The following is a 13,551-nucleotide window of genomic DNA, read 5'->3' on the forward strand; positions in this document are numbered from 1 at the left end:
AGTGAATAGTTTGTGAACAGCTAACATATCACACATATCACATATCACATGTGACCAAACTATACATCATCTCACCTGTAATGATACTAACGATGTCTTACACAATGACATTTTATTCAAAGATTTTTTATTTTTTATTACAGCCAATAAGCCAACAGTTACAGACAAAATAATGTATGAAACATGACTAAACTCCACATGATAATGACTTGCTTCCTTTTCTCCAGGAGGTCCACTCATGTCCCACATCAGTATGGCTGGCTGCACACCTGCCTCTGCTGCGTTGGCTTACATCCTAATAAGCTGTATCTAATACTGATTAGAATTCCCGTTTTTTTCTCCGCCATGTTCCTTTTGTTTTTCCAAAATACCATTGCAGGTTGAGTCATCAGAAAAAAATATAACTATTTTATAGTCACCACATGACCTTCTGATATTCTATCTGCATGGGTAGAATTCACAAGCATTATTTTACACAAATAAACCACTAACATCACATAGAGGATAAGAACAAATTGAAAACAAGATATACTACTGAAATTGATTCTAATACTTAAAAACAACAATAAATGTTTACGTTTTAAAGTCATAGCTAGGTAAAAATGGAATGAAGATGATTGTTTTTAGCTTTCAAAAAATAATACAAGTAAACAATAAATACAAACAATATGCTTTATCCATATAGACATATTTACATAAGTCTTTGGCTTATGATTAAGATTTGCTACAAAATAAAACCAAAATGAGTCAGCCATCAGAGCACGATACAAACATTACTAAGCCAATGTCACGTTAGCACTTCTATTCATGTATAGAGCGCAGTAATTTTTCTTTCACATTTGTGATGGACTTCTATAGATATATATTGTTCGTTGACAATAATGCTGATAATATAGAAGAAAAAAAGTTTGCTTTTTTTGCATGCAACACCTTGGCATTAGTGTTACCCTTTCTACAATGGCTGCACATAAAAATAACTAAATCTGCAAAAGACATTGAAGCAAATGTGGCCTAGTGGCCGACACTTGTTTCTGTGGCACTGAATACGGTGAAGTACTGTACAATGGAGACATTTACAAACCACTCACATCATACTCCCAGTACAACTAGAAACATTAAAGATTTCTCAAAAAATCCCAAACCATCTATAGCAGTCTGTATGGGCTTAGTTAATGATGTCCGCCTCCACCCAATCTGTAGCGGTGGAATGGTTGCCAAGATCCAGAGTTCTGTTCCGTCCCGTCTTCTTGGTTAAGAGGTCTCGATGAACTCCAGAGCAAGGTCGTAGCAGAAGCGGTACTGATCCTGTTCAGATGAAAACACATCGTGTTAACCGCTGTGGTGCTAAACATGATGCTACACTACAACAGTATATGATGAACAATACAGTAATAACATGGTGATAACAAGTTTAATCACTACTGAAAGGCATTTTCAATTCTTAACATAAAAATATGTTATCTATTCTCTGGCAGTGAAATTAAGAGGTAACTTTAACACAGGGCTGCATAGGCTGTGTAAAGGATGAGGCGAGGAGTCTTTCATGTTAGCCCACAAACAGTTTATTTTATATACTCAACAGACTCTTCTGTTCACTTCTCAGTGATCCATAACATTATCATTGTTGGATAGTTTTGACAATATTGCTTGGCTAAAATGTATTTAAACACAATCTGCAAAACAAATCTAATGTGAGGTGTTCCTATCTGTTCTCTAATACCTCCATATTATTAACCGACTTCTCCAGAAAATATCATAAGTGAATATCACCAGAAATGAGAGGTGGCGTAGGCCTATGCTGATATATTAGCACCATAATGAGTCAGAGATACGTCTGTCTGAAACTCAGTTTGACTGATCTGGAGTCAGTTAGTTGGCCTGTCTTACCGGGCTGTCCACCATGTTGGGCTTGCTGTTCCTCAGGCTCTTGACTGCATGGAACACGTCCACCACATTCTGCCTCTTGATCATCTCACACACAATGCTGATAGCACAGAACATCCCACTGCGCCCGCCTCCGTTTCTACAGCACAGGAACACAAGGGTGGAAGTGTGAGGTTGGCTGGGTGACTTTTCTACTGAACTGCCAAACTTGTGAAATATAATAGGTGGGTGCAGGTGGAAGAGAGATTATCTAATTTTTATTTGAAAGCATGCATGTAGGTGTTAGTGTGTGGGAGTGGTGGTGGTGGTGGTGGTGGAGGTTGTGTGTACACTCACAGGCAGTGGATGATTGTGCGTCCCTCTCCCTCTTCACACTCCTCCTGCCACTTGTCCACCTGCAGTATGAGCTTCAGGAAGGAACGCTTTGATGCTGGGACTTCTCTGTGGGCTGCCCAGCCCAGGTACTGGAACTGCCTCACCATCAGATAGCCCTCCTGAGGCTGTGGGGAACACAGAAGCACACATCAGCAACGGCAGCCATTTTGGCTCTTACTCTCAACTTCATAGCATTATTCTCATCGAACCATCCAAGTACTATAACCTTGACTGGTATCCTTACCTTGAGTTGTGTCTGAAGGCCCATAGTGACAAAATCCACAGCCAGGTACTATCATAATTAGCATCCTCCAAATTCAAGCATGTAAACAGACGATTAGATGTTAGCAAAGCTGCATTGCAAGCAGAAACTTTCTCAAAAGTATTTCCAACTAAGTTTGGTGGTTGGATGAGTTTGCAGGAATTTTGTTTACGTGCATAATACTGAAATAGTCGCTGAAATTTTATCACTCAAAACTCTGTTGTTTGCTGTAACATGGACAAAAAAGTTGTATTGTATTCCATTGGGCACTCAAACGTGGATTGATTTAGCAGACGTGAACAAACTCACCGGTGGCTTGATGGAACTATCAGAGAATTGGAATTTTCAGATATTACTGCAAAATTAACCACATTCTCGCGAGGAAGAAAACATGGACAGGTTCTTCATGAGTATCGACGCTACCAAACTTAGTTTGAAGTGCTTTTGAGGAAGTTTCTGCATCCAATGCAGCTTCGCTAACATCGGTCCGTCTGTCAACATTCATGAATTCAGACGATGCTAATTATACTAGCTCCTGGCTGTGGCAAAAGTAAACAATCGATTATTGTGGATTCTATCACAATTGGCCTTCAGACACAACTTAAGGTAAGGGTAATACATTATGGGATACTAGCTACTTACTCTAGTGAGGTTACATATTCTGAAGAGACGGCTGATGACGTCACAATCCATGGAGCAGGACATGCATTCAACTTGGACAGGACCGTAGCGAAGCATCCCCTCTTCAGGCCAATACTGAGGGCAGCCCTGATTGACAACAACAACCTTAGCAATGACATGTACAGTGGGGCAAAAAAGTATTTAGTCAGCCACCAATTGTGCAAGTTCTCCCACTTAAAAAGATGAGAGAGGCCTGTCATTTTCATCATAGGTACACTTCAACTATGACAGACAAAATGAGAAAAAACATTGTAGGATTTTTAATGAATTTATTTGCAAATTATGGTGGAAAATAAGTATTTGGTCAATAACAAAAGTTTATCTCAATACTTTGTTATATACCCTTTGTTGGCAATGACAGAGGTCAAACGTTTTCTGTAAGTCTTCACAAGGTTTTCAAACACTGTTGCTGGTATTTTGGCCCATTCCTCCATGCAGATCTCCTCTAGAGCAGTGATGTTTTGGGGCTGTTGCTGGGCAACACGGACTTTCAACTCCCTCCAAAGATTTTCTATGGGGTTGAGATCTGGAGACTGGCTAGGCCACTCCAGGACCTTGAAATGCTTCTTACGAAGCCACTCCTTCGTTGCCCGGGCGGTGTGCTTGGGATCATTGTCATGCTGAAAGACCCAGCCACGTTTCATCTTCAATGCCCTTGCTGATGGAAGGAGGTTTTCACTCAAAATCTCACGATACATGGCCCCATTCATTCTTTCCTTTACACGGATCAGTCGTCCTGGTCCCTTTGCAGAAAAACAGCCCCAAAGCATGATGTTTCCACCCCCATGCTTCACAGTAGGTATGGTGTTCTTTGGATGCAACTCAGCATTATTTGTCCTCCAAACACGACGAGTTGAGTTTTTACCAAAAAGTTATATTTTGGTTTCATCTGACCATATGACATTCTCCCAATCTTCTTCTGGATCATCCAAATGTTCTCTAGCAAACTTCGGACGGGCCTGGACATGTACTGGCTTAAGCAGGGGGACACGTCTGGCACTGCAGGATTTGAGTCCCAGGCGTCGTAGTGTGTTACTGATGGTAGGCTTTGTTACTTTGGTCCCAGCTCTCTGCAGGTCATTCACTAGGTCACCCCGTGTGGTTCTGGGATTTTTGCTCACCGTTCTTGCGATCATTTTGACCCCACGGGGTGAGATCTTGCGTGGAGCCCCAGATCGAGGGAGATTATCAGTGGTCTTGTATGTCTTCCATTTCCTAATAATTGCTCCCACAGTTGATTTCTTCAAACCAAGCTGCTTACCTATTGCAGATTCAGTCTTCCCAGCCTGGTGCAGGTCTACACATTTTTTTCTGGTGTCCTTTGACAGCTCTTTGGTCTTGGCCATAGTGGAGTTTGGAGTGTGACTGTTTGAGGTTGTGGACAGGTGTCTTTTATACTGATAACAAGTACAAACAGGTGCCATTAACCTTTTCTCAATATAGGGGGTGCTGTTTCAACTTTGTAAAATATCGTTCCCAAATTAAACTGCCTCGTACTCAATTCTTGCTCGTACAATATGCATATCATTATTACTATTGGATAGAAAACACTCTCTAGTTTCTAAAACCGTTTGAATTATTTCTCTGAGTGAAACAGAACTCATTCTGCAGCACATTTCCTGTCAGGAAGTGAGATTTCTGAAATCGAGGTCTCTGTTCTAGGGCCAGTTTATAAATTCCAATGTAAGCTATGGGGCTACATGCACTGCATACGCCTTCCCCTAGATGTCAGTAAGCGGTGAGAATTTGAATGGAGTGGATTGCATCATCTGGGGCACTATAAATCCTCTTGGAACGGAAGGTCCGACCTTTTCAACGGGGGGCCTGACGCAGGAGGGACATCACCATGGCGTCCTGAAAAACTTTCGTTTGAGAAGTTCTATATCTCCGGCTCTGATTTAATTTGATTTTTGTCTTAAAAACTTCATAAGGTAGTTAATTTAAACCGACTTATAGCAGTTTATACCAGTTTATTGCGATTTTCTGGAATTTATTTGTCACGCGCTATCGCGTGTTGGACACCTCTCCGGCACATGGCTAGCGTTAGCTGCTAATTCTACAGGACAAGAGGACATCTTTCAACCAAAAGACGATTGTTCTGGACAAAGGACACCTTGCCCAAGATTCTGATGGAAGCTCATCAAAAAGTAAGAAGTCTTTATGCTGTTAATTTGTATTTATGTTGAAAAAAGTTACACAATAATTCCGCCATTCATTTCGGCACGGTCTCGCTGTAACGCACGCTGTATGCCGTAGTAACGTTATTTAAAAAAATCTAACACAGCGGTTGCATTAAGAACTAATGTATCTTTCATTTGCTGTCCAACCTGTATTTTTTAGTCAAGTTTACGATTAGTTATCGATTAGATTAGTTGCCTCTCCAAGATGGCGCCGGAGAGATTGCTTGAAGTTTGGCTACAATTCACATTGTATAACCACGATTTGTGCCGCTAAATATGCACATTTTCGAACAAACCCTATATGCATTGTGTAATATGATGTTACAGGACTGTCATCTGATGAAGTATATGAAGGTTAGTCAAAAATTATATATCTTTTGCTGGTTTGTTAGGATCGCTAACCTTTGCTGCTGGTAAATGGCTTGTGTTTCTGGCTATTGTGGTAAGCTAATGTAATGCTATATTGTGTTTTCGCTGTAAAACACTTAAAAAATCTGAAATATTGGCTGGATTCACAAGATGTTGGTCTTTCATTTGCTGTATGCTGTGTATTTTTCAGAAATGTTTTATGATGAGTATTTAGGTATTTGACGTTGGTCTCTGTAATTATTCTGACTGCTTCGGCGCTATTTCAGATTGCAGCTGCAATGTAGAACTGTGATTTATACCTGAAATATGCACATTTTTCTAACAAAACATATGCTATACAATAAATATGTTATCAGACTGTCATCTGATGAATTTGTTTCTTGGTTAGTGACTATTTATATCTTTATTTGGTCGAATTTGTGATAGCTACCTATGCAGTAAAAAAATGGTGGGAAAAAAAAGTTGTGTCTTTTGCTATCGTGGTTAGCTAATAGAAATACATATTGTGTCTTCCCTGTAAAACATTTTAAAAATCAGAAATGATGGCTGGATTCACAAGATGTGTATCTTTCATCTGGTGTCTTGGACTTGTGATTTCATGATATTTAGATGCTAGTATTTACTTGTGGCGCTATGCTAGGCTATGCTAGTCAGCTTTTTTACTGATGAGGGTGCTCCCGGATCCGGGATGAGTACCAAGTAAAAGTTAATACAGTTAACGAGTGGAGGACAGAGGAGCCTCTTAAAGAAGAAGCTACAGGTCTGTGAGAGCCAGAAATCTTGCTTGTTTGTAGGTGACCAAATATTTATTTTCCACCATAATTTGCAAATAAATTCATTAAAAATCCTACAATGTGATTTTCTGGATTTTCTTTCTCATTTTGTCTGTCATAGTTGAAGTGTACCTATGATGAAAATTACAGGCCTCTCTCATCTTTTTAAGTGGGAGAACTTGCACAATTGGTGGCTGACTAAATACTTTTTTGCCCCACTGTACATTCACTCAAACCTTAGGAACCGTATTTGAAAATGCACAATAATGACATTTGGAATCAGGGTCCACAGCAGTGAATGCAGGAGGGTGAGGTGGTCAGGTATTACCTGCGCTAGGTCAATCTCGTTGAGCATCACCAGGGAAGTGCAGCCATAGTCATACACCAGCCTCCAGAAGTCCTTGACTGTGTTGGGCAGAGGGTGCTGGGTTACGATGAAGGCTGCTGGCTGTCTGTAGCTCTAAGGTGGACGAAAGTCAACAAAGAACCATGTAACATCTAATAGCACTGAGTCTGCAGACATACAGAGAACACATACTAGAAAATATGGTACATCTGTCACAATGAACAATGTGTAGATATATGACCATGCAAGGAATGTGGAGAACTTTCACATTTGAATGACAAATGTATTCTGAAAAACAAGGTCAATCCTTGGGGTGGGCATGCTTCTAGCAACCTTATATCAATTAAATGAAGTTATGCTGACATACATCTTAATTAAGCCATGAAACAAATCCAGTATAGTTAGAAGCATTTCATTATTGAGAAGGGAAAAGTACAGAAATTACCTGGTATTCTTCTGACGGCTTAGTTAGAAAAAGTCCAAAAGTTTGTAAAACGTACGAGGAAGTGATTTAAAATTGCCCTCCAAATAAAAAAGCTCATAATCTGGCAAAACTCTGGTTCTCTGTGAACATGAAATACCATCTCCCAAGGTCTATGTCAAGACGTTTTTATTCATCGAGGTTTGTCTCATTCAGATACTAATTTCTAATTTCTATTGGAGTTCTAGCAAGGACTGAGAAGAGGATTTTAATTCAACCTCTTGCATAAAATATACTGTATAACACAGAAGAAAAAAGCATGGTCATGTTTAGTAAGGTCACCAACCAAATTATCTCTGCTATATGCAATGTATTGCAAGGAGGGTACAGCTATGGGGTGTCTTCTCATCCTTCTATCAAGTACACATCTATGACAAGATGACTCCCAGAAGATGGATTCACTTTCTGGCACAGATCCTGATATCAAACCAAGATAATCCTGATCCAAGAGTTCTAATAGTGATGTAATATGTTGTAATATGAGGATACGGTTGTAATATGAGGATACGGTCGTAATATGTGGAGACTGTTGTAATATGTGAAAACTGTAGTAATATGTGAAAACTGTTGTAAAGTTACCAGCTGGACTATTGTTTGAACTAATAATAAAATATAATGTGGTTATACACTGCACTTGTTTCACTTACCCCGCCCTTCTATCAGACGGGTCAAACTTATTGGGGGGACTTTTGATTTATTTGAAAATCCAAATGATTAAAAGCGCAAGTGTAATTTAGGTCCACATGAATAGCCATCTTGAAGAATAATGTCAGCGTGATATAGTTGAAGAGTTAGATGACCAAAACATGTTTTTAAAAGTATTAAAATATAGCATTTTTTGGGGTGTTATTTTCATTAACATCACTACTTGCACTGCCAGAAAAGAATAGAAGGATTGCCGAAAAATTTACTAAAAGCCTTGAGTACATATTAAAGATATAATGAATATCAGTCCTTCTATATTTTCCAAAAGAGTACAGAAAACAGAAGTATACACCTGGATTTGTCTCTAGCTTTCTGTCTCTACTACACATTCAGACAACATCTCGTTCACTTAGTAAGCCGAGTGAGTGTGTGTGTGTGTGTGTTTGCAAGTGTGCATACAGTTGAAGTCGGAAGTTTACATACACTTAGGTTGGAGTCATTAAAACTTGTTTTTAAACCACTCCACAAATTTCTTGTTAACAAACTATACTTTTGGCAAGTCGGTTAGGACATCTACTTTGTGCATGACACAAGTAATTTTTCCAACAATTGTTAACAGACAGATTATTTTACTTATAATTCACTGTATCACAATTCCAGTAGGTCAGCAGTTTACATACACTAAGTTGACTGTGCCTTTAAACAGCTTGGAAAATTCCAGAAAAGGATGTCATGGCATTAGAAGCTTCTGATAGGCTAATTGACATAATTTGAGTCAATTGGAGGTGTACCTGTGGATGTATTTCAAGGCCTACCTTCAAACTCAGTGCCTCTTTGCTTGACATCATGGGAAAATCTAAAGAAATCAGCCAAGACCTCCGAAAAAAAATTGTAGACCTCCACAAGTCTGGTTTATCCTTGGGAGGATTTTCCAAACGCCTGACGGTACCACGTTCATCTGTACAAACAATAGTACGCAAGTATAAACACCATGGGACCGCGCAGCCATCATACCGCTCAGGAAGGAGACGCGTTCTGTCTCCTAGAGATGAACGTACTTTGGTGCGAAAAGTGCAAATCAATCCCAGAACAGCAGCAAAGGACCTTGTGAAGATACTGGAGGAAAAAGGTAAAAAGTAGCTATATCCACAGTAAAACGAGTCCTATATCAACATAACCTGAAAGGCCGTTCAGTAAGGATGAAGCCACTGCTCCAAAAACCGGCATAAAAAAAGCCAGACTACGCTTTGCAACAGCACATGGGGACAAAGATCGTTTTGGTTTGATCTCAAGACATCAGTCAGGAAGTTAAAGCTTGGTCGCAAATGGTTCTTCCAAATGGACAATGACCCCAAGCATGCTTCCAAAGTTGTGGCAAAATGGCTTAAGGACAACAAAGTCAAGGTGTTGGAGTGGCCATCACAAAGCCCTGACCTCAATCCCATAGAAAATGTGTGGGCAGAACTGAAAAAGCGTGTGCGAGCAAGGAAGCCTACAAACCTGACTCAGTTACACCAGCTCTGTCAGGAGGAGTGGGCCAAAATTTACCCAATTTATTGTGGGAAGCTTGTGGAAGGCTACCCGAAACGTTTGACCCAAGTTAAACAATTTAAAGGCAATGCTACCAAATACTAATTGAGTGTATGTAAACTTCTGACCCAGTGGGAATGTGATGAAAGAAATAAAAGCTGAAATAAATCACTCTACTATTATTCTGACATTTCACATTCTTAAAATAAAGTGGTGATCCTAACTGACCTAAGACAGGGAATTTTTACTAAGATTAGATTAAATGTCAGGAATTGTGAAAAACTGAGTTTAAATGTATTTGGCTAAGGTATGTAAACTTCCGACTTCAACTGTACATGCATGTGTATATGCATTTATATACTATGTCTGTGTGTTTATGCGTGCATGAGGGGAGAGGACACTTACATCCATGAGGGCAGCATTGATGTAGTTACTGCTCTCCCCGTCGATAGTGATGAGGAAGGGCAGACAGCGGTCTGGAGGCAGCATGTCCATGAAGCGGTTCTTCTCGTGGTTCCTGGGGAGCAGGGCGATGCTGCAGTCCTCTGGCTGGGGCTGAGGGGTCACCGAGTTCAGTGTCTGAAAACAACACAAATAACATGAAACCACAAGTCAGGGAACATTGTTTGTCAGGAGACATGGGACATGTCCCAAATGGCACCCTATTCCCTTTAGAGTGCACTACTTTTGACCAGAACCCTGGTAGTCCACTCTTTTGGGAATAGGGTGCCATTTGGGACGTAGCCATGATCTATTTCCCTGTCTTGATTGCTGTTTTTTATTGTTGTACGAGACATGAAAGCCTGAGGAGTTAAACAGAACTTTATGCCCCAATAAATATGGAAGGCCTCCGGTACCTGGAATTCATCTTTGAGGTGTGAGGAGTTGCTCTGTGAGTCTATCCTGATCATGTCGTAGTAAGCTGCTTTGTACTCGCAGGCAGGGATGGCCGTCTCGCCACACAGACAGGCCTCTAGGATGGCGTCATGGATGAAGATGTACTGCTCCTGTGGCCGGACCACAGACACACACTCAGCAAAGGGAAAGCACTGCATCTCCAGACAGTCCATACATACAGTAGCATGAAATGCACAGACGGACAGCAATGGTGAATGGTGTTAATGTTAATTGGTGAGGTGTGTGGCGGTGGGGTGGGCCAGTAGTCACCTCAGTCTGTACCATGTTGATGCGTCTGGAGCGCAGGGCCTTCACACAGTTGTAGATGTCCACCACGCCCTCCCTCTCCGCCATGTCCAGCATGATGTCGATGACGATGTAACAGCCTGTGCGTCCGGCTCCGGCGCTGACCAGGGAGAGAGGGCAGCGAGAGGATCGGAAGGTGAGCATGGCTGCACAGCACTACACTTCAACAGCCTACATATCTAACCATTGTACAGTACACACAACAATGACGCTCAATCCATACACTTCCCCCCCACCCCCAATACACGTGTAAATATTGGACTATAAATTGTGTCTCCCTGTATTATACTGATGCTTATTCTATTCTACTGAGCCATTTACTTTATGTTCCTATTCTTATCTTGTATTATTTCTTATTGTTGTTGCATTGTCCAGAAGGAATCTGCTAGTCCGGGTGCACACTTCACATGTGAGAGATCAAAGAAAAGTGAATCGGAAGCACCTGTTTTCTCAGAATATCTGGCTGTGAGAGCGTAGAGGAAGTGACGTGTTAGGGGCTTACCTGCAGTGCACCACGATGGGCCCAGCGCTGGGGGGGTTGGAAATCTTGACCCGGCGGATGAAGGAGAGGAGGCCTGTGGCGTGGTAGGGCACTCCGTGGTCAGGCCAGCCAGTGAAATGAAACTGCTTCACCTCGCGCAGCTCGTTAAAGCCTCTCTGATGACAGAGAACATACAGGTTATTAGTGCACAACTGGTCTGGGTTCAGTCTGAATTCCACATTTGCAATATGTGTTGATTTTAAGGGCCAATCAAACAACAACAAAGTGGTGGATGTACCAATCCCAGATTGCCCCTAGGCGTGAGGAGTGGATAAAGGAATGACTCACCCTCTCCAAGGTGAACGTTCTGACCACATATTCAGCAAGGGGCTCCACTTCCACAAACGTCACTTTGAAATCACCATAGACCTCAGCATCATCGGGCCAGTACTTGTAACACTTCACCTACAAGAACATGAGTATTTAATTCATTTAAAACAAAAGACGTCTTTAAATACTACACACACATCAATACACACAATAGATGCCCAGGTATACAGTATGTAAGATTAATATATGAAGACTGATCAAGGCCCTACAGTACATTGGCCTCCTGTGCTTTTGGATCTGACAGTAATATGGCACTATCACCTACCCGTCCAACTTCCACGAGGTTGGTGACCATGACGATACAGGCAGACTGCTCTTGCCAGACCATCCTCCAGAAATCATAGACTGTCTCATGGACAGGCCCTGGACAGGACAACACATATCCATCAATCAATCAATCAATCAACACAAATAAATACAATATGTGAACTAAATACAATACAATCTGATAACTATATGAGAATCAAATCATTCTTTAGAGGTGTGGGGGGGTACTTATTCTTACCTTGAGTTGCAATGTAATGACTTGGCCTCTGATACCCCTGAAAAGTGCAACATCACAATGTTAATATCATTGGGTAAGACATTTATATCGTGTAGCAACAACAGCAGACTACTACATACCACACCGTGCCTCAACCCCAGCTTGGACTGCATGAGATCAATCTTCATGAAAGTCAATGGCTTTATGTGCTAATATGCACAGAGCTGTTCTCATGTATCCATTAATTCACTAATAGAAACATTCAATGAGAGCACATTTCCTTGTGCTTTGAGTATCTGTCAATTAAATTGACATTTATTGCTTTGTGAAGCTCAACTCCGGTGTACTTTAATGCCAAGAATGTTTCACTATTGATTACTTCGTAGGAATTCTACATTATTGTAATTGGCTGCTTATTACAAAGTTATTTTATAGAGTCAATAGGTCCTAACACTCCAAACGATCCCTATCAGATTTGATCTGTCTGGGTACAGGCACAGTAGGGGAGGCAACAAAAGAAAAACACAGGCGGCCACCATCTTGTAAATACGACAACCATTCCTATCGAGAACAATAGCACACAGATCAGGGATGTACACGTCGGGCATGAGGACATGTGAAATGAGAGAAGCTGATGAACAACAGAATGGTAGGATCAAATCAAAAAGGGGGGAGATGGGAGAACATCTCATGCGTTTCCGTGCAGATGTTGTTAGAAGTAACCAGAGGTGAACGAGGAGGGAGAGTGGGAAACATGAGGTGTGGTGAGGTCCCCTACAGTGATACTTACATCCCTGTACAGCCATATCTACAGCCCAAATCATAGGCAAGAGTGAAAGAAAGCACAACAATGTCAGTGAGTACAAGTACTTTGACTGAAGGAGGGAAATAAAAGCTGTATTCATATTGTTGACAAAGACATGCATAGAAGGCCTCACATACGAGAGAAGGACGGTTGTGTCGCACACGTTCGCCAATGGAGGAGGCTGCGCCACTTACGTCAATGTAGTTGGCGTTGATGTAGTCAGAGGAAGGGTCGTCTTCCATTGGTTGCAGGATCACTCTAGAATGATCGTCTGTAAAACAACAGGGGTTAATAGGCTGGCTAGTTTCATTTCATTGACAGCAAGTCCAATCCAAATTATTCTTCAAATTTCCTGAGATTAAGAGGAGTCAGGCAAGGATATGATAACATACTGATTTTATGGTTCGCCATTTTAATGAGCTCATTCCTAAAAGAGGACACTAGCCAAAAGGTCATCAACACCTAGAAACTTTATTAGAAGTTAAATACAAGACTTACATGCAATGATGTTTCCATAGCGGTTCTTGGTTCTGTTAGTGTCTTTCTTTGCCACGTCCCAGGAAGCGGACTGGCCTTCAAAAAAACTCTGCATACCAAACAGAATGGAACAAAGTGAGTGAGGCTGATCAGAAAACACATTTAGCAAGTATATACAACACTAC

At 41.1% G+C, this 13,551-nt stretch overlaps 1 protein-coding gene across 24 annotated transcripts in view; it reads right to left on the minus strand.

The window, feature by feature from the left end:
- Window positions 1-95: 95 nt before the first annotated feature.
- LOC139556243 (receptor-type tyrosine-protein phosphatase kappa-like) overlaps window positions 96-13,551 on the minus strand; it is a 181,807-nt gene continuing 168,351 nt past the window's right edge. For 6 of the 24 annotated variants that reach the window (XM_071369913.1, XM_071369917.1, XM_071369914.1 and 3 more), the window contains 16 exons: window positions 13,388-13,475; window positions 13,027-13,160; window positions 12,875-12,892; window positions 12,106-12,142; window positions 11,866-11,963; window positions 11,559-11,675; window positions 11,232-11,386; window positions 10,694-10,829; window positions 10,384-10,533; window positions 9,932-10,105; window positions 7,316-7,333; window positions 6,853-6,984; window positions 3,164-3,307; window positions 2,221-2,384; window positions 1,888-2,023; window positions 96-1,305 (listed from right to left, as the gene is read on the minus strand). In XM_071369913.1, coding sequence (XP_071226014.1) covers window positions 1,252-1,305; window positions 1,888-2,023; window positions 2,221-2,384; window positions 3,164-3,307; window positions 6,853-6,984; window positions 7,316-7,333; window positions 9,932-10,105; window positions 10,384-10,533; window positions 10,694-10,829; window positions 11,232-11,386; window positions 11,559-11,675; window positions 11,866-11,963; window positions 12,106-12,142; window positions 12,875-12,892; window positions 13,027-13,160; window positions 13,388-13,475 — 1,755 coding nt within the window. In that variant the 3' untranslated portion in view covers window positions 96-1,251. The remainder of the gene's footprint in view (window positions 1,306-1,887; window positions 2,024-2,220; window positions 2,385-3,163; window positions 3,308-6,852; window positions 6,985-7,315; window positions 7,334-9,931; window positions 10,106-10,383; window positions 10,534-10,693; window positions 10,830-11,231; window positions 11,387-11,558; window positions 11,676-11,865; window positions 11,964-12,105; window positions 12,143-12,874; window positions 12,893-13,026; window positions 13,161-13,387; window positions 13,476-13,551) is intronic. The other 18 variants (XM_071369930.1, XM_071369928.1, XM_071369927.1 and 15 more) reach the window with 9 other exon arrangements.

The sequence above is a fragment of the Salvelinus alpinus genome, chromosome 27, assembly GCF_045679555.1.
Source record: "Salvelinus alpinus chromosome 27, SLU_Salpinus.1, whole genome shotgun sequence".
NCBI lineage: Eukaryota > Metazoa > Chordata > Actinopteri > Salmoniformes > Salmonidae > Salvelinus > Salvelinus alpinus.